General features: G+C 43.5%; 1 protein-coding gene across 8 annotated transcripts in view; it reads left to right on the top strand.

The window, feature by feature from the left end:
- The window catches only part of shank2b (SH3 and multiple ankyrin repeat domains 2b), a 125,512-nt gene that overhangs the window by 106,998 nt on the left and 338 nt on the right, over positions 1-18,176 (top strand). For 6 of the 8 annotated variants that reach the window (XM_013914492.1, XM_013914490.1, XM_013914491.1 and 3 more), the window contains one exon: positions 7,626-11,510. In XM_013914492.1, the coding sequence (XP_013769946.1) occupies positions 7,626-8,166 (541 nt within the window). In that variant the 3' untranslated portion in view covers positions 8,167-11,510. Of the gene's footprint in view, positions 1-7,625; positions 11,511-15,551; positions 15,574-18,176 lie in introns of those variants that run through there. The other 2 variants (XR_001290550.1, XR_001290549.1) reach the window with 2 other exon arrangements.

Genomic DNA, 18,176 nt, shown 5'->3' with positions numbered 1-18,176 from the left:
TCCTCATCGTCATCCTCTGCAGCTTAAAGTCGTGTTTGTTGACCTTTAACTTCTGTATTCATTCCAGCTCACGCCTTTCCAGCTTCATCTCCATTTTTTTCCAGTCTCCCGTTGTTCCTTCACCTCTCCTTTCTTCATGCCCTTCTGTGTCTCCCACTCTCACAGGTAGGTTCCCTCATCATCCGACATTCCATCAAAGGCCTGTTTTCACTTATGTGATCGTATGTATTTCTGCCATGTGACATGGTATAGAAAATGGTATGCTGTTTAAAATGTCGAGTGTTTAGTTGCAGAAAGGGTTGGTCTACATGGAGCTTGTTAGTGACAAACAGAGGAACTAAGTACAGTTGTCATTTGAACAATAGAAACAGTAAGGTACTAGAGATCAAAGTTAAGAAAAGGTAAGACACGTTTTTTTTTTCGTACTTTCGTACTAAAAGTATTGGTCTACAAATGTAGAAATGTCCTGTGTTAAAAACCACTTGCACAGGTGAAAAGCCACTCAATGCAGAATGATGAAACAGCATGTAAGGGGCTGAATGTCCCAAATGAATCTTGCATTCCTTAAAATGTCTCTAAAATGTAAAAGCAAACCTCGTTTATTCCTATAAAATCACATCAGTGGCTACACAGAGGTCCACTAAAGCCTTCATCAGCAAAAACACCGATACTTACAGAACAGCATTTAGAGGTGATATCTGTGGATGAGACAGGATGAGCTTTATCTTCCCTACAAGATAAAAACCTAAATGTGTTCAGATCAGTTCCTTTACTGGATCTAAGAGCCAGATGTTTCCTCGGTTAGAGGTGACTGCAGCGCTCTCGCCAAAGTCAGTGAGTTATTTGTAACTGCTTTTCAATCGTCGCACCGATGCATTTGTTTCTCGTGTCAGCTTAAACCCCGCTCTGTTGTATACACCAGGGTCTCTGATTATCTGCCTGCATTGCCTGCGTTACTTAGTGTGGTGGAGAAGGCTGCCAAGCGCCGCAGCAGAATATACGGTTGTAGGCAGCTAGAGAGCGCCTCGTCATCTGAAGAAGCCCGAGGAGGGTGAAGGTGCTCCTGTTTCTGTGACCGTCAAACAGATGGCAACAGAAATGCACAGAACATGGCCTAGATTCACACATGCTCTCCCTCTGTCACTGCATCCTTTGCTCTCTCGCTCATTCTTGTGCACACTCTACAGCTCTCTCCCTCTCTCGGTTTTCTGTCTTCTCTGGTATGTTGGAATCAGCCAAAGAAGCGGTGATAACATCAGATTTTCTTCTCTGGATATTTGTACTTCTCTCTCTCCTGGTCTCCCAGATTAAATGTGCGTTGGTTGTGCCTGTGGACGAAATGGTTGCCTAGTAACCGCCTGATGAGAGCAGCCTTGAGGCCTGCAGTGATGTCAGTTTGAGTCGGGGGAGGGGTGCAGATTTATATGCGAGCGTGTGCGTGCATGTGTGTAAGAGAGAGATGGAGCAAGAGATGGCAGGCCTAACCCTCGGCAGAGTTCAGCATCATCTCACGCAGGTCACGTGCTGCGCTGCTTTTGTAGGCCATCCTTATGTAACCCGTGTCAGTCTGTGTGTGAGAGCGCGTATTAAAGGCTTCTATAAAAGGCTTCTGTGCATGGCAGTGAGCGCGACCCTGTATGCACGAGCCGGTGTGTGCTAGAAAGACGAAGGGAGTCACGCGATGCGTGGGCGTGGTGAAGGTGAGGTCTCCCACCACCGATATCAATAGCACTGCATCATCTTGTACCAAAGTCACTCAGCTGATGGGAAGCAAGCACTGTCCCTGTGCTCAGCAGAGGCCACGTGTTCGTGGTGCTTATGTGTGGGGGAGAATGCAGAGTGTAAGATTTGTATTTGGCTGGAATGAGTGATCGTTGGTCAAAGAGGTCACAGACATTCAGGTTACATTAACTTACATTAGTTAATATAACCTGAACATCTGCATTTCTATAGTGCTTCTCTGGGCCCAGCCACATTACTTTGTTCACAAATATTCATACAGAAATTTATTCAATCCACACAGGACTTCATCTACTTTGCATTCACATCTACAGCCAGTTGCGATCCACCAAACAACCTAACACTGATGTCTTTGGACTGTAAGTGCCTGGTGTAATGTTTCAGCCACATGTGCCTACAGCAGGGGGGGCAACTCCAGGTCTTGAGTGCCGGTTAGATGTGTCCTTGATCCAACACAGCTGATTCAAATGGCTAAATGACCTCCAGAGGCCTGGTAATGAACTAATCATTTGATTCAAGTGTGATGACCCAGGGTGAGATCTAAAACCTGCAGGACACCGGCCCTCGAGGCCTGGAGTTGGACACCTCTGGCCTACAGGCTCAGGGTGAGGTTTCTTCAATGCATGATTTCTCTGTGTCATGTTTAGGGAGTGATCGCTGTTCTACCTCTTTTCCAACAATAGAGTAAATACCTTAGCTTCCATATGGTTGTCAGTTACTTGGCTGGACTTGGCTTAACAATGCCTCTGTATGGAATTTAGACCTATTTAGTGCCCCCAAATTCTACCCATGATGGAGCTATTGGGACTTGTGACAGGAAGTGTGATGTCCGGCTTTCTCAGAATATAAAATTCATAACTTAATCTGGACTATATAAATCGTGGATGGCTCCCGAGGTTATGCAATCCACAGTACTTTGCTACACAGCAGAGCGCTGTGCTCGGCTTTTCATGTGCTACTCTTTGTAGCTGCAAGAAATGGAATTAAGGTCAGCGAAGCTAAAGAAGACCCTGCGCTAATCAGCCTTAATAGCCAATTACATGCTTTTCACATCAGTTTAACACCTGCAACAAAAAGTCTTTCACAGATGATAGAAGAGCAATTAGAGAAACACTGGAAAGGCTTCGAATGAAGTATTTTTAACCTTTCAGTGGAGTAAAACCTGTTTCTAAAACATGTGGTGTTGTCCCGTGTTCTTCTTTTGTCTTTCATGTGTGCAGTTTTCTCTGTGGTCAACATGGTGTCCTCTGTTTCCATCTCATCCATCCAACATGCGCTGTGATAAAGTGAAAGTTTTATTTACTAAGAAGCACTTTAACTTTGGCCTAGTTCCATTTTGGCAGAAGGACCCCCTTAGTCTACTTCACTTCCCCTCGGGCCTTTCCATATGCTACAAGTAGGAAAGAACAATATCTAGGCTACACATAGCACAGAGAAATTGATGGGAAAAGTCCGTCTGACAGGGCAGAGGTCAGATTTGGACTGCTTTCTGCCTCCTGGCGCAGTTTCTCAGTGCAGTCAGTCAGTGTGCGCACAAACTGTGTGTTGACAATTCAATCAATCTATTAGCAGAGGACTCAACTGGAAACTGAATCCTCAGGGGAAGCTGAATTAAGGTATGATGGTTCTGCATGGATTGATGTGTGTTTGTGTGCTGTGGTGGTGAGGTGTGGGGGTGGGGGGGTGTCTCACTGCTCCACAGTCCAGCATGGCCGTCACAACCCTCCATCTGGAGCCTCAGGTAATGTGTGATGGTGATGCTTCTTACTCATTCAGATTTACACAGCACACACTTGTGTGTGTTTGTTTTTGGTTGTTGTGATGTCGGGTTACTTAATAACTGGCTCGGTTGAACGGGGACATAAGGATTTTCTTCAGAATATACATTCCCACTGCACCACATCTTGCGTGTGATTCTCAGCTCCTTGTAATCAGCGCAGCTCTGCTCGCTGCAGCTTCACGGCTACACTGGCCTCACCTCAGCTGTCAGTCTCTCCAACAGCAAAGATCATTCCTGATGTAATTCCACCTCCACCTTGAACTCATCAGTCACTTCTGTCACCATTATCTCACTGTCCTCATGTCCTGCAAGACCTTCACGTACTTCTATGACTTCCTCTTGGAGTGCCACAGCTCCTCTCTTGACACCCTATCGTATGCTTTCTCTAGATCCACATAGTTCTCTGTCAACACTCTCAAAGCAAACATTACATCTGCAGTGCTTATTTTCAGCTGGAAGCCGCACTACTGCTCACTGACCCTCACCTTCTTCTCAGCCTAGCTTCAACCATCCCAGAAAGTTCATTCTGTTCATCTGGACGCAGCGTTTTCAGTGAGAGGAATCTTTAATTACTCCTCCACACGACTTCTTCAATCTCAGCTGACAGCAGGTTTCTTCAACAGCACATTTGCATAATGACCAAAACTTACACCAATAACCAAGAGTGCGCCATGAGCTCAGTTTCATCAGTTTTAATAGGCAAATTGTCATGGCCACTGATTACTGGTCACGGCAGTTTGCATATTAACAATACCATTCCCACTTCAGGAGCATCAGCCAGCTGTTGCTTCAGGTAGCTAAATTTTCTTCCAGATTATTGTGGATGAAAATCAAGTGTTAGAATCTACCACAATTCACTGATTGCATCAACTAAATGGATAACCTCATCAGGTTTACTATGTAGGAAGTAAAAGATGTCAGAGTAGTAGGGTGTCATGTGAAAGGCCCAGTCACAAGGAGGCATACGTCGGTATATTCCTAGTGGCAGACCCAAGCGAGGCCAAATGCTGAGGGTTCTTCAGGACAGGCATCCAGCACGAAGTCTTGGCCAAATCAAAGATGACTGCCTTCAGTAACCAGGGTGCCAGTGAAGCTGTTTTTAAATTGTTTTTTTCTTTGTTTGTTTTTCTCTTCAGTACAGGAGCAATAAAATTGCTTTTGTTCATTCAAATTAGCACAACAGGGGAAAAAGTGACAACAATGAACACACACCAATTCAAAGCAGGCTGAGAGAATCAGCCAATCAATCGCCTACTTTTTGTGCAAAAATGAGGGCTTTTGTTGCACGTCTAAGACACTGGTACACAGCTGTGTGACAGTCTTACATCGTTTTTCCCACAGCATTATTCAGGCTCTGCACAGACGTGAAGCAGAAAGTTGAGCAGAAAGGGTCATGTATATATGCTGTGTGAGTAGTGAATGCTCATATTAAACATATACATATATATAATGAGGCCAGTAAATGTACAAATGATCCCTGTGAATGAAAAGCTCCGGCTTCAGACGTAGAGGATATGATATGATTATCTCAGGCACGGAGCTCTGGGTGAGCACAGAAGCCTACCACTGTTATCCACGCAGCAACGATCACTTCACATCTGTCCTGTTTGTACAGTTTCTATCTTATGCTGTTATTTTTGTGTATTTTGCTCAATGACTCTTGTATGGTGCTGTTTAGTTTTTAAGGTGAGTTTGCTGATAAATTCTTTGACACTGGCTGTTTGTCAGGGTTAAGATTTATTCAGCGACCATAACCAGACCAGCTGGCTAACAGAAGTCTAGGAATGCTCCTATATGCTGCTATATGATGTTTCTGTCAGGCCCAACCCACAAGCCATACTTTGAGAACCCTGCAGCAACAATGCAGCTCATTGCTGTGTCTTTGAATCGTTTGTGGAACACTGTGGCATGCCAACACGTTCTCACTCCCAAAGCATAACATTTTATGCTAGGTGACAAATCGTCGGTATATTACGCTTCCCGGCACCCAACACGTCCCTATATTACTAGATCGGAAAAATGAGAACCGTTTGGAATGAACCTACATATGTATGTTCGTTTTACTTAAATCACTTTGGAAAACACTATCTAACGTCATTAAAGTGCTGGCTAAGGTTAGGGCTGGAATACATGGCTGGAACGTGTAAACCGCGGGAGCGTCATTCTATTGGATTTCATCCATAAACCGGCGCGTAGCATAAGAACGCAGAAGGTCACCTTGGGACTTGACAAATCGTTGGTATATTACGCCTCGGGAGGGCGCGGGGTTTGATGCACACACAGTGGGATGCGTTCTTTGTTTTTGGTCATTTGATGGAATTTGGTGACGATAAGAAAGACACCGCAGACTGTGTAAAGACCTTCTTGCACTTTTCTCAGCTGTGAGTTGTCAATTTATACTGCAACTTTCTGAAAAGTAAAGTTTTGCAATTCTCAAGCCAAGACTGAAAACATGGTACAAATGTGAGCTATAGTGTATCATGATCCCATCTTCCAGTACTGTGACAGCCGGGATTATTACTAGGATAATGAGGTCTACGCTTATTCAACTATGTGCTTTAAATAAAGCCACAACACCAAGAAGAATTAGCATTAAGCTTCCCTGTTTCAATTTCCTGTGACTGTTTTGGAGCACAGTGTCTGAAACTAACAAGTTGAAATGTTTGTGCCTCTTTCAGAGGAAATTTGATTAATATTTCTTTGCTGACAGTGTACATTTTTCAGGTCGAAAAGGCAACTTCATTATTCTATTATTTTAGCTTGTCTCATGCTGTAATAGCTATAAAAAGATGAGAGTGGCTAACCTTTCCCCTCCTCACATTGTTGTGGTAGACATCCATCCATTAAGAGCCAATGGGTGGTGTGAACACTGCCGGCTTCCCTCGGGCTGCGGCACTCTCAGCATGCAGCATCTTTTTCTGAATGCTGAAGCCTGCACTCACTCGTTATTAAAGCTGCTATACTAATTATGTCATAATCATGTGATAAGCCATTGCACATACATATTAAGAGGCCTAGAAAATCCTTTCTGCAACGAGGAATGAAGGCTGTATGGGCTTTTTTGGTTGAATGAAATTACTTCAGTTCTTAAAAAATGAATTTCAGCCGAAAGAAATGTTATTCGAAGATCCCAAATTTAATGCAAAAGTGAGAATAATCCATTAGCTGTAAGCAGCCTTCAGCTGGTCATCGGGACCTGTTCCAGCTTACATGTGGTGAGCTTACCGGTCCAGCTCATACCCACAACTATGGTGTATTTACTATTAGTTTCACTTCAGCTTCTCTTTATTTTCTTAATGCTTTACTAAATACTCGTTAAATCATCAGAGATACGCAGTTTAAAGAGAAATGCATTACTGATGTACTTTTAATATTTCTGCATTAAATCATTTTCAGAAGAAGAAAATCTGGATTTTTCACCTGATCTTAATGATCGCATCTTGTGCTCATATTACAATAATGGTGTGTTAGTTCAAAGATACACTAACAGGTTCAGAGTAGCTAACTAAATAACCACAGAACTGGAAAATGGCCTCAGACTTTGTGTACCTGCTGTTTGCATATGGTGCCACCTTGTGGTCTTTTGAAGTATTGCACTATTCCGCTATTTGCAAGTCTTTAGTGACTGAAAAGTATGCTGTTGAAGAATTGCTTTGAGTCATTGCTCAGTCAGTTTTGCAGCATGAGCACCAGCAGTCACAGTGTAACCAGGCCTTCCTGGCCTCGAGGATAATAAGTGTTTTGCACTTTGTGGTAAATTCTCCCTTCATGGAGTCTCTACACTGCAGACTGTGACAGTGATACGCCTGCATCCTCAAGGGTCCTGACCTACCTTCATGTTGCAAAGTGGTTTTTCTTAATCTGTGATACTTTGAGCCTTTGCTGTTAGCTCCTGTTAGCAACCTGTTGCAACCACATGTTATTGTAAACTGTCTGACTAAGATGTAATCCAGGTTTTAAATTACGATTTCAGTTGCACATTTATTGCATGTTTCCTTAAAGTGCCAAAGAAATGCAAAGTGTTTGCTGTGTTATTTATGTCAGGCTTTTATGTTGGCTCAGTCTGACCCGAACTAACCGCTCATCTCTTCTTTGTCCCTCTTAGGCCTCCTACCGATGACTCAGGAATGCGTAACAATGCTGCCGCCGCTACCACCCTCACTTCCACCCCTCCCAGCAGTCTCCCATCCCAGACGCACCCCTGCAGCCCTCCAGACTCGGCGTCCTCCCTCACCCCCTGCTCTTCACTGCCTCCCTCTGTGTCGCCCACCCTCACAGACGTCTTCGGCCTGCCAACCCCACCTTTGGGCAGCGGCGGCGGCTACAGCCTGAGCTCCTCGTGTGGCGGCAGCGGGAGCTCGCGCTCTCCATCTCCACTTACGCTGATGCAGGCCGTGGCAGCCTCAGGCAAGCCTTTCGCCTCCAAACCCATGGAGCTGTGGAGCAAGCACGACGTGGCGGACTGGCTGGAGAGTCTCAACCTGGGGGAGCACAGGGACGCTTTCCTGGACAATGAGATCGAGGGTGCTCATCTGCCCTCGCTGCAGAAGGAGGACCTGATAGACCTGGGCGTGACAAGAGTGGGCCACCGCATGAACATCGAGAGGGCCCTCAAGCTGCTGCAGGACAGACAAGCCCCGAGGTGACGGGCTGGCGACGTGTGGAGTCAGGGCCAAGGAGAGGGAGGTGTCACGAATCACTTTTACCAATCTCTTCATCAGACATAATCTCAAGACGTGGAACCGGGTGGAAGTTTTGTCCAAGCTGATGCTGCCTCTTGCTGTGTTTGTCTCCTCCCATCCTCCGCTGTCGGCCTCATCTCAGTGCTCCAGTGTTGTTCGCCCTCTTCCTGCTTCCCACTGTCCTGAGCATCAGGGGATCATGGGATGTTTGGGGGAACTGCAGGGGGAGAAAGAAGAGAATAGCTGCTATGTCAAATCAAGGCGAGAGAAAGGAGGACAGTATGTGGGACTGTAAAGAAAACAACATATTCTGGAAACACTGGGAAAAAACACTTGTCTGGAAGTTTCTTCACACAAAGACTCGTGGTCACCTGACTGCTTTGGATACTCAAGACTTTTTCCATACACCCCGGTGTGGGTGCATGAAAACCCAGCTGAGCTGGTCGTTGCTCCTTTTCTATCTTTGCTAGAGTTTGTTCAGAGAATATTTCTTCACTAGAGTCCTACCGGAGTTATATTTCTGGGTGCATCTAAGGTTGTAGAGAACAATTTGAGATAGACTTCATTTTTGTTCTTTTTTGTTCTTTTTTGCTTTTCACCTGTTTGTGTCAAAACAACAGCATTTGCTGACATGTTTAACTAATACTAAACCATATCCACACACACACTTTCTGCACAGTGCCACAAGCTGACGAATGAGATTTCACACAGTCTTTACATCCTGAGCACTTACACACATGTAGTTACTGCGATGGCCTTCTTCCCTGACAAAGATCAAAGTGTGGAGAGGGGTGGTCACCAGAGGAGGAGCTGCGCCTGAGCTGGGTCCGTGAAGTCCTGCGGCACCTGCTCGGTGTCCACCTCGTGACTCAAGAAAAACCAAGGTGAGGATGCAAGATGGACGTACAGATGTTGGAACAGGAAAATGGTTGTGCCAGCTTCGCTGAGAGTGCGTCCTTCTCCTCTCTCGGTTTTTCCTTTCCTACTTCTGTGTGCATGTGTGTGTGTTAATAGTTCACCCAAAATATCATTAAGGTCCATTTAACTATTTCTATGAATCTGCTATATAGGGCACTTATAGGGAAACTAAAAGTGTTACTTTTTGTATTTTTACCATCAAATCTTCTTCACTTACAGCAGGTCGGCACCTGCCCACAGTATGGCCCACAGTAACGCTAACGTACCAGACACCCTGTGTGTAAGTGGTAGAACAGAGTGGTTATTACACTGTGTGTTTCTAGCATTCGTGCATTATTTTGGGAAATCCACTTACTCGCTTTCTTGCTGTGAAATAGAAAGATCGATATCGCTCTCTTACTGGTCGCTGAGAGCTGGAGTGAAATGCAAAACATCCGTCCACCTGTTTTATGCTCACTTTCAATGAGAGCAGAAGATATGACACATCGATACGCATAAACACGCATTTATTCAAACAAAGGAAAACTATCAACCAACAATCTAGCCCCAAATGATGCGTGTGGTCTAAACCTTACTAAGCTTCCACTGTGTGGGATGATGAGAAGATGGTCAAGTTTTTCACTTGAGTTTGACTTTCAACTGGAACTTTGTCATTTCAAGAGAGAGACTGTCTTTCACAAACTAGTACCAACTACTCGGCTTTGCTACTTTGATAAATGTACTGCAGATAGTGCTGACAGGGTTCTTACACTGGATCCAAGCTAGGAGACATCATCCTGTAGTTTGTTTATATACATTTCCCTTGTTTTTCCTGGTCCTTAGCAGGATATAACACCGGACAGCAGTAATGCACCTACAGGCTGTTTGCATCGTTAAATCACAAAAATGAGAGAAGGCCACCAGAGGCCTGTACTGTGCAGCAGGATTTTAGGCCATCCAAGTAACTTCTGGGTTAACTCTTGGTTTTCTGTAGTGCAAAGGTGGTTGACATCATACTGGGGTACATCGCTATGGTAACTTACGATGTCCACCTAAGTCATTGGCTACTGACCAATCAATTCTCCAGAAAATAGCAGGATCCCTCTGACCTCTACAGGCAGAGTAGGAGGGACTAAAGTCTTTCAGCAGTGCCTAATGTCTCTGCGCTTCCCTGATGATTATCAGAAATAAATATAGATTTGTAGATATAACTTTATAATTGAATGTTTTATCCGTCAGCTGCATCCTAAAACAGGACACCTACACTGTACTTGCTGTCCTCATATGACATCTCTGCACAGATTAAACCTTTGAACTGTTTTTATATTTAATCTGTCAAACCCCTTAAACAGCACTGAGTCTGCAGCTGAAAGAATAAAAACTAAAACTGTCAGGAGAAGGTTACAGATTGTAGATTCTCTGCTGGGGAAACACATTTTACATGTGCAGCTTGTTAAGCTGGACCTACAACCACAGATGAAGCGTAAACTTTCCCACTGTCCCCCGAATGTGCGCATATAAATTTGGTGATTTAGAAAATGTGTAAAATGTTGTTATACTTGATTCTGATCTGCTGCGAGATATCTTTTGCAGCTACTGGGATGAAGATCGCCCAGCAAGAGCACCTGTTCAACCAGTCAGATTCATTTCTCCTTTATCAGGCTGTGGGCAGTAACATTTAATGTTTAAATGACTCCTGTTTAACGTTTCAGATCTTTAAAGTGCACCTTAAAAACAAACAGCAGCATGGAGAGAGCATTCAGGAATAATATAAATGTTGCAGCTGTGTGCGAGAAATCACCAGATTCATGCTTTGTAGCACTGCTGTCCCATCTTATTTGCAGCAATGTTGCATTTGCTGTTAGATTTTTATCATCATCTGATTGGTGTGGGTGACACTCACAGGGATCGTTTTGTGTGGAAGAAGACTCATATATGACCAGTGAAATGCTCCTTTCAGATTGGTCAAATGCTGCCAACACCACTCCTTTCATATACCTGTGCTGATGAAACCCTAAATTAGTTTTGGCAGTTGATAACCAGCTTTGAGTGACCACTTATCCTCATTGCTAATGTTAGGATGAGTGAATCCACATAATGGCAAGTTGGTTGTGTAGAACTTGCTGTGGTACAGGGCCCAGGTGTTCTAACTCCGTACCAGATACTGGACTGGTAAATCATCTGTCTGCTAAAGTGTTTGCTTTATGAGACAGACATGCTGGAAGCATTACACTTAATCCAAAGATTAAGTAAATGGTAAATGGACTGGTTCTAGCGCTTTTCTACTCATCTGAGCACTCAAAGCGCTTTACACAACTTGTGCATTCACCCAAGCACACCTTTCTAAGATGTGCGTGAATGCATAGCTAACATTCACACACTCACATGGATGCATCGGAGAGCAATTTGGGGTTAGTATCTTGCCCAAGGATATTTGGCATGTAGACTAGGGGAAGCCAGGAATCGAACCACCAACCTTCCGATCAGTGGATGACCTGCTCTACCTCCTGAGCTACAGCCACTCACGTCAGTTACTAGTGAATATCAGTATTTTTACTTTAAATGTCAGTCCTATTTAGAGCACACACCTGTTTCTAGATCACTGAAGGATCATTTTTTCTGTATTATAAAACAAAAAAGGTTTCGTACATATCGGACAAAACATACACGGACACAACACGTTAGTATCCAATAATAATCAGTTGGAATATCACGTGATTCTGTGTAGAAAAGGACACTCATTTAGAAACAATGTTTCTCTTTTACGACTGCATTTACAGCTTTAGAAGGTGTAGACAGTAAAAAGTCAAACTCAGGTACACTAACTAAATTGCTCAGTTGAAGAATGCATTGACTTATAGAAGTAGGTAAAACTGAGATGTTCATGCAGTTCTCTGTGCAAAGTAGGTTAGCTTAGCATCGAGTCGAGCCGCAGGTTGTGAAAAGATTTGTTGGTGAGGACCTTTATCTTGTCTTTGATTATTGAGGTGGATATTTCTCCCTGAGCTCGACTCACAGACAGAAGACTGGTGCAGATTTTCTTCCTGGAAGAAAGCGGTGTGTGTATTTCCCAAAATACTGAGCTGCTTAAGGTTCTCACTGGATGGCGTTTTGTTGCGTTTGAATCCAGTGTGAAATCCTTTACAAACATCCTTTTGTTTACTTTTGAACTTTTACATGTTTGAATATACCAGAATGCTTTAAGCAAACTAACGTTTAAGAACTTCAGTTCAGTGATTGGTATTTCAAAAGCTACGATAAGTAACATATTTTTATGGAGCAAAAAGGATCATTGAAACATTTTGTATGCTGTTTTTTGCTTATGAGGAAAATAATAATAAACTGTGTGCATTTGGTTAACTTGAGTTCAAATCTGACCAGATTCAAAATGGAAAAACTGGAACAGTCCTTCGTGGTGGCAAGCAGCACTAAAGCAAACTAATGGTCACCGACTCTGAAAGCAGACTCTTTGTCTTTAGGGCGTAACAGGACACTTTCTTCTAAACGTCCTTAACTGCAAGCTGGAGTCAGATGTCATCGAATCACGCTGAACCATTTTCGAGCTTTGGGTTTTACATAATTATGTGTTCACATTGCCGTCTCCTACATTCTAACCACTGTGCAAGAAACGGAGAATAATCACTTGACCAAGCCAGCACGCGGTCATCAGTGTGAGCCCGGCGTGAGAGCAGACAGGGATAGAAAACTGCTGCTCGATTCGAGTCCCATAGTTTCACCGCAGCAGAGGCAGGATTCAGACCGAGGATCCAGTTTAAACCCAAGTCAGACGGTGCGTTTGCCAGCAGTGATAACGGGTTAGTCGGAAGTAGAAGTGCAGTATGCGCTGTCGTGTATATAAGAGTGTTTAAATGGATTAAAATGTCTATTAGATTATATGTATAGATCTATTCAGATGTTTAGAAGAAAAAAATTCTAAGAAGATAGATTTATTGTTGTCAGAGCTGACCTGATGACCTAAGCACTGGTCTCATTTGCCCCGTCATCATCTGTAACCAGCTCGCCCCCCTCCGCCCTCCACCTCCGTCAGTCACACAGCTCCGTAGGTAGAAGGCGCTCTCTCCAAGTAGATTTTTTCAGAGCACTCTTAGATAGAGCGTTGATATGTGCTTGACAGTAAGCAGTGTCTGGAAATATATCTGGTTTTCTTCTGCCCTTATTTGCGTTCATGTCGCACTCCACAGCTTCACGTAGGCGCTGCTTTTTGAGGTGACAAATGAAACATACACAAGTTCTGTGTTCTGTGAACATTAGCCGTACAGAGGCCGGCACGGGACAATGCTGCTACAATCCTGTTCCTGTTTGAACTTCTTTTCAAAACACGTACAGTGGCGTGCCAGGCGGGGTAGAAAAGCACAGTATTTTTAAAGATTTGTATAGAGTTCTATGAAATTTTATAGAGGTTACCTGAACAAAAACTGTTCAACACTGATGTGTGGATTGCCAAACAGAAATACCATATATACGTAGATGCGATGTGGATATTATTAAACTTATGGGTTATGTAAGAAGCAATATTTATTCTAACTGAATCTCCTTGGTTGTGTTTTCTTTTGCCATTTTAAAGTTACATATCATGATGCAATCACTTGTCAGTGTTTTATTAAGCGTTGCCTAAAATAGATGCACTCTCTACTGCAGTAGTAATACTTTGGCCAATCAAGTGACCACTGAACCCAGGCTTTGAAATCCCCGAGTCTGGGTTTTTTGTTAAAAAACACAAAAGTTACATTTCTAAAAGTATATCTGCAGGCCATGTTGATAGGAAACTATATGAAACGTATATATATATATATGTGTGTATGTATACATACAGAGATCCACCAAAAAGATGTGCGGTGCCTGTTGATCCCTTCCTGTGGATCAGTGGGTCACTCAGCACTTTTATCTGTGGACATGTAGAGCTGAGTAGATGTAGTAATAATCTTTAAAGAGCATCACCGTAGCGTGGCGTTTCACCGGGCCGTGTTCACCACAGGCATGGCTCACTAACCCACTTCCACTCCCCGTCAAAACACTGCTCCCACTCTATCATTGTCCAACATTTGGGTAACTTTTTCTTTTTTTTGTATTTTCTTTTTGATCAATTAAGTTCTGTTTTTTTTCCATGAATAGATTTTACTCATTGATTAAGTCTTCATAGAGGCTAAGATGTTTTCGGTAATTTGTGCAAAGACTTGTGTTCATGTTTTCTATGTTGCTGTAATTTTGTGCTATTAAATCATCATAGAGTCAACTAATTACTGAAATGAAAAGAGAGAGAATTTTCCTGTAACTGCACTCTTCCTTCCCCCTCCCCCCTCAATTCCTCAAAACTTCTTGTATGGCAACCAAAATTCACTGTAAGAAATAAATATAATATTGCACTACTGTATCCCTCTCAGTCCTTATAGTACAGGCCTGGTGCGTGGGTCTAAGTGTCTGTGTGTCAGCTAAGAAGCAGCCAGCCACACCTGAGGTAGTCTGTCTGTGGGGATGAACTAAATCCCGTCATCTGGAATAACAGGAAGCATCTTTTCTTTATTACGCAGACGCTGAATGCTCATATAACTGCGTTTTGTTGTCCTGCTTTGTACGTTCCACAGTTACGGTCTCTTTGTTTTTGGTATGTTGGCTGAGAATCGTGTGCATCGCCAGAATAATCAGACGATTACACCAGAGCGTTTCCTTTTTTTCATTGAATAGGGTGGTCCAGAGAAAATCAGAAAAATTGTGTAAAAATTCCTACTTAAGCACAGTAACAGCGAGTGCTTAGCAACCTTAGTATGGATGAAGATGTAGCTGGAGAGCAGTGAGGTAAAAGTAGTTATGAAGAATAAGTTGGATGATGATGTTTCTGCATCACAGATGCACAGGGACCCTCCCAGGAGATGATTTACATACTAACTCCATTAAACTGAACTCAGCTGCTCCTTTGTCACGTGTCACCACAGCAGGAAGCTCCAAATGTGATGTGTCCTGTCCTTACAACATCCACCAATGGATTTGTGTCTCCAGCTGGAATCAAACCAGTGACCTTTTGCTTGCCAAGTGAACGCTTGAACCACTACATTATGGAGCCACAAACAGAGAACAATATTAATCTTCTAAAGTATTGAGTGATTAAACTTTAAAATATATTAATCCAATTCCACGTCAAAGTTTCTAAATTCCAGTATTTATTTAGTACATTGTTCAGTTAAACAGAAATTCTTTTACTCTGTTTCCATGAGAATAAACACAGACCAAAGATTTTTTTGGATGTGTGTCACTGGGCCGAGGCCTCCAGCTGCTGGAGGGGGGTGCTCCTGGATTCCCTGTTCCTTCATCCTCGACCCCTCCCTCCTCGTAGAGCAGCATCCAGATACACCTGGTAGGCCAACTGGGGGCATCCATTAAATGAGGTGGGTGCAAGCTGGCTGGGCTGTTTGTTTCTCCTGTTCTCTCTCTTTCAGGTGGATTCGTTAGCCAGGCTGCAGTCGGTCTCAGCCTCTGGGTGGAGCATTCTTATCTGGCCTGCCTCGCACACCTGTGAGTCATCTGTTTCTTTCATTTAAGACTGCTGTGTAAGTCTGGGCGAGAGGTGGGGTACACCTTGGACAGGTCACCAGTCTGCAGGGCTAACACAGCGAGACAGACTACTGCTGTAGCTCAGGTGGTAGAACAGGTTACCTGCTAACTGGAAGGCTGGTGGTTCAATCGCTGTCTGCTCAAGTCTGCATGTGAATAAACCACAAGACTTCTGTAGCAATGTGCTTTGGACAGGTGAGGTCAAACTTACTGTAACCTGTAACGGTGGTTGGACGTGTGGTGATCTGAGCTTGTTTTGCAGCCTTGGGCTGAATACAAAGCTTAACGTGCCCGGGGAATCTTTCCATTTACTGGCTTCACGCTAACATCAGCAGTCAGGATAAGAATCACATGATCCAACTCACCAACCTAGCGTTTCCTGATCTAGGTACAAGCTTGTTCACGTGAAAGGAGAATGAAAGTAATCCAGCTGCTGCAGATAAAGTAGTGATGTGAGACTGAGAAGAGTCATCAAGTTAAAGGTAGGAATAAAAACCGACCGCGCTGATCTGTTCTCATCGACCAGTCCATTAATTTAATGTTTATATTTGCATTAGACTGTTTTAATTGAGTTCCATTTTATTTATGCAGCACCAAATCATAACAGCAGTCGCCTCAGTTTTTATTCTTGGAAAGCTGCAGCCCCAATGTTTCATAGTCTGAGAGCAAGTAAAGCACGAAAACAAAACCAGAGTTCAAATGCAGGCATAGTCTACCTGTACAGTACAAACGGGTGCGCTGGTTTATATGTTAATGCTTATAGAACAACAAAACTGTTTGCAGTGAAAAAGGAAAAAAATTCAAGTCATGTGTTGTTACCTAGGACCAGATGGTATGCCCCAGTAAGAAGAGAACCACCTTTGTAGTACAGAAAATCCAGTTTTAACCCCAAAGCTACCTGGATAAGATGAAATTGTGCTTTTAGTACAGGCTGCAGCCAAAACCAGTGGTTGGCGTGGCTGTGTCCATCATTCATTTACAGTCACAATTCAGCAGTTGTAAGCAGCAGATCAGTTAAAGCTTCCTTTTCCCAAGTCTACAGTTGATCCCTTTACGTTTGGTTCACTCCAGCAGATTCAATGTAGCACTAAAATGTTGGATGTTATCTAGTTTGGTAGTTGCCACATTCACATTACAGCCAAGAGAACCCCAGTGCAAGAACAGGAGACACAAACTGAACCTCAGGGGTCACAAGCTAGACCCAGTGCCAGGCCCAAGCTTGGGTTTATGGGAGGCTTGTGTCAGGAATAGCATCCAATGGAAAATCGGTGTCAAATTATACATGGATCTGTGTGTTGTGGTAAAATAAGGAGAATAAGGAAGCAACCAAAAGTTCCACTGATTTGAATCATTTATATCATGTTTTCTCTGGCTAGAGTTTCTTCGCACACCCACGTACACGCACCGGACAGCTAAAATACAACGATGGAGACTGAAACAGCTGATTGTTGGGGGTTTCTTTGTATTATGGGAGTCCACATCTCCGAGGATCTCACCTGGACGACCAACTGCTCCAAGCTGGTCAAGAAGGCTCACCAGCGCCTCTTCTTGAGGACTCTGAGGAAGAACCACCTGTCCTCAGACATCCTGGTGAACTTCTATCGCTGCACCATCGAGAGCATCCTGACCAACTGTATAACAGTCTGGTACGGGAACTGCTCTGCCTCGGACCGGAAGGCGTTGCAGAGGGTCGTGAAAACTGCCCAGCGCATCGCCGGAGCACCACTTCCTGCCATAAAAGACATCTACAGGAAGCGGTGTCTGAAAAGGGCTGGGAAAATCATCAAAGACCCCAGTCACCCATCACATGGACTCTTCCCCCTCCTGCCCTCTGGGAGGCGCTACAGGAGCCTCCGGACTAAGACCACCAGGTACCGGAACAGCTTCTTCCCCACAGCTGTCAGACTCCTGAACTCTGCCTCCTGACATCTGACCCACGGACTCATGGACTGAACATACACACACCCACAATGGACAACTGTACCCTCAAACACACAATAATAACATGGACTGAACCACCACTCACAACCACTAGCACTTTATATACCTCTGTAGAAACTATCTACACCCTCACTTATCTTAACTGCACTACTGTATAGCTCTGTGTAAATAATCATTCTGTACATTCGATAATCTTTAATCCTACAACTGTTTACAACTTGCATAGTTCCCATTTCTGTATAGCTGTATATCTCAGATTCTGTAAAGTTATTTATTTCATATTCTGTATAGTTTTTCATATTTATATCCTGTTCATAGCCTGTACATAGCTTGTACTCACTACAGCCTGTACATACTTATAGTTATAGAATATTCACAACATACTTCATACCGTGTACATTATAACATACCATAATAGACCCATTTCTGTAATATACTCACATATCTATATTATTGCTAATATATATTGTAATATATCTATATCACTAAAGCACTTCTGGATGGATGCAAACTGCATTTCGTTGCCCTGTACCTGTGCATGTGCAATGACAATAAAGTTGAATTCTATT

Source organism: Pundamilia nyererei, unplaced genomic scaffold (genome assembly GCF_000239375.1).
Source record: "Pundamilia nyererei isolate P.nyererei 1_Seehausen unplaced genomic scaffold, PunNye1.0 scaffold00200, whole genome shotgun sequence".
NCBI lineage: Eukaryota > Metazoa > Chordata > Actinopteri > Cichliformes > Cichlidae > Pundamilia > Pundamilia nyererei.
This window is presented reverse-complemented; position numbering and strand designations above follow the sequence as displayed.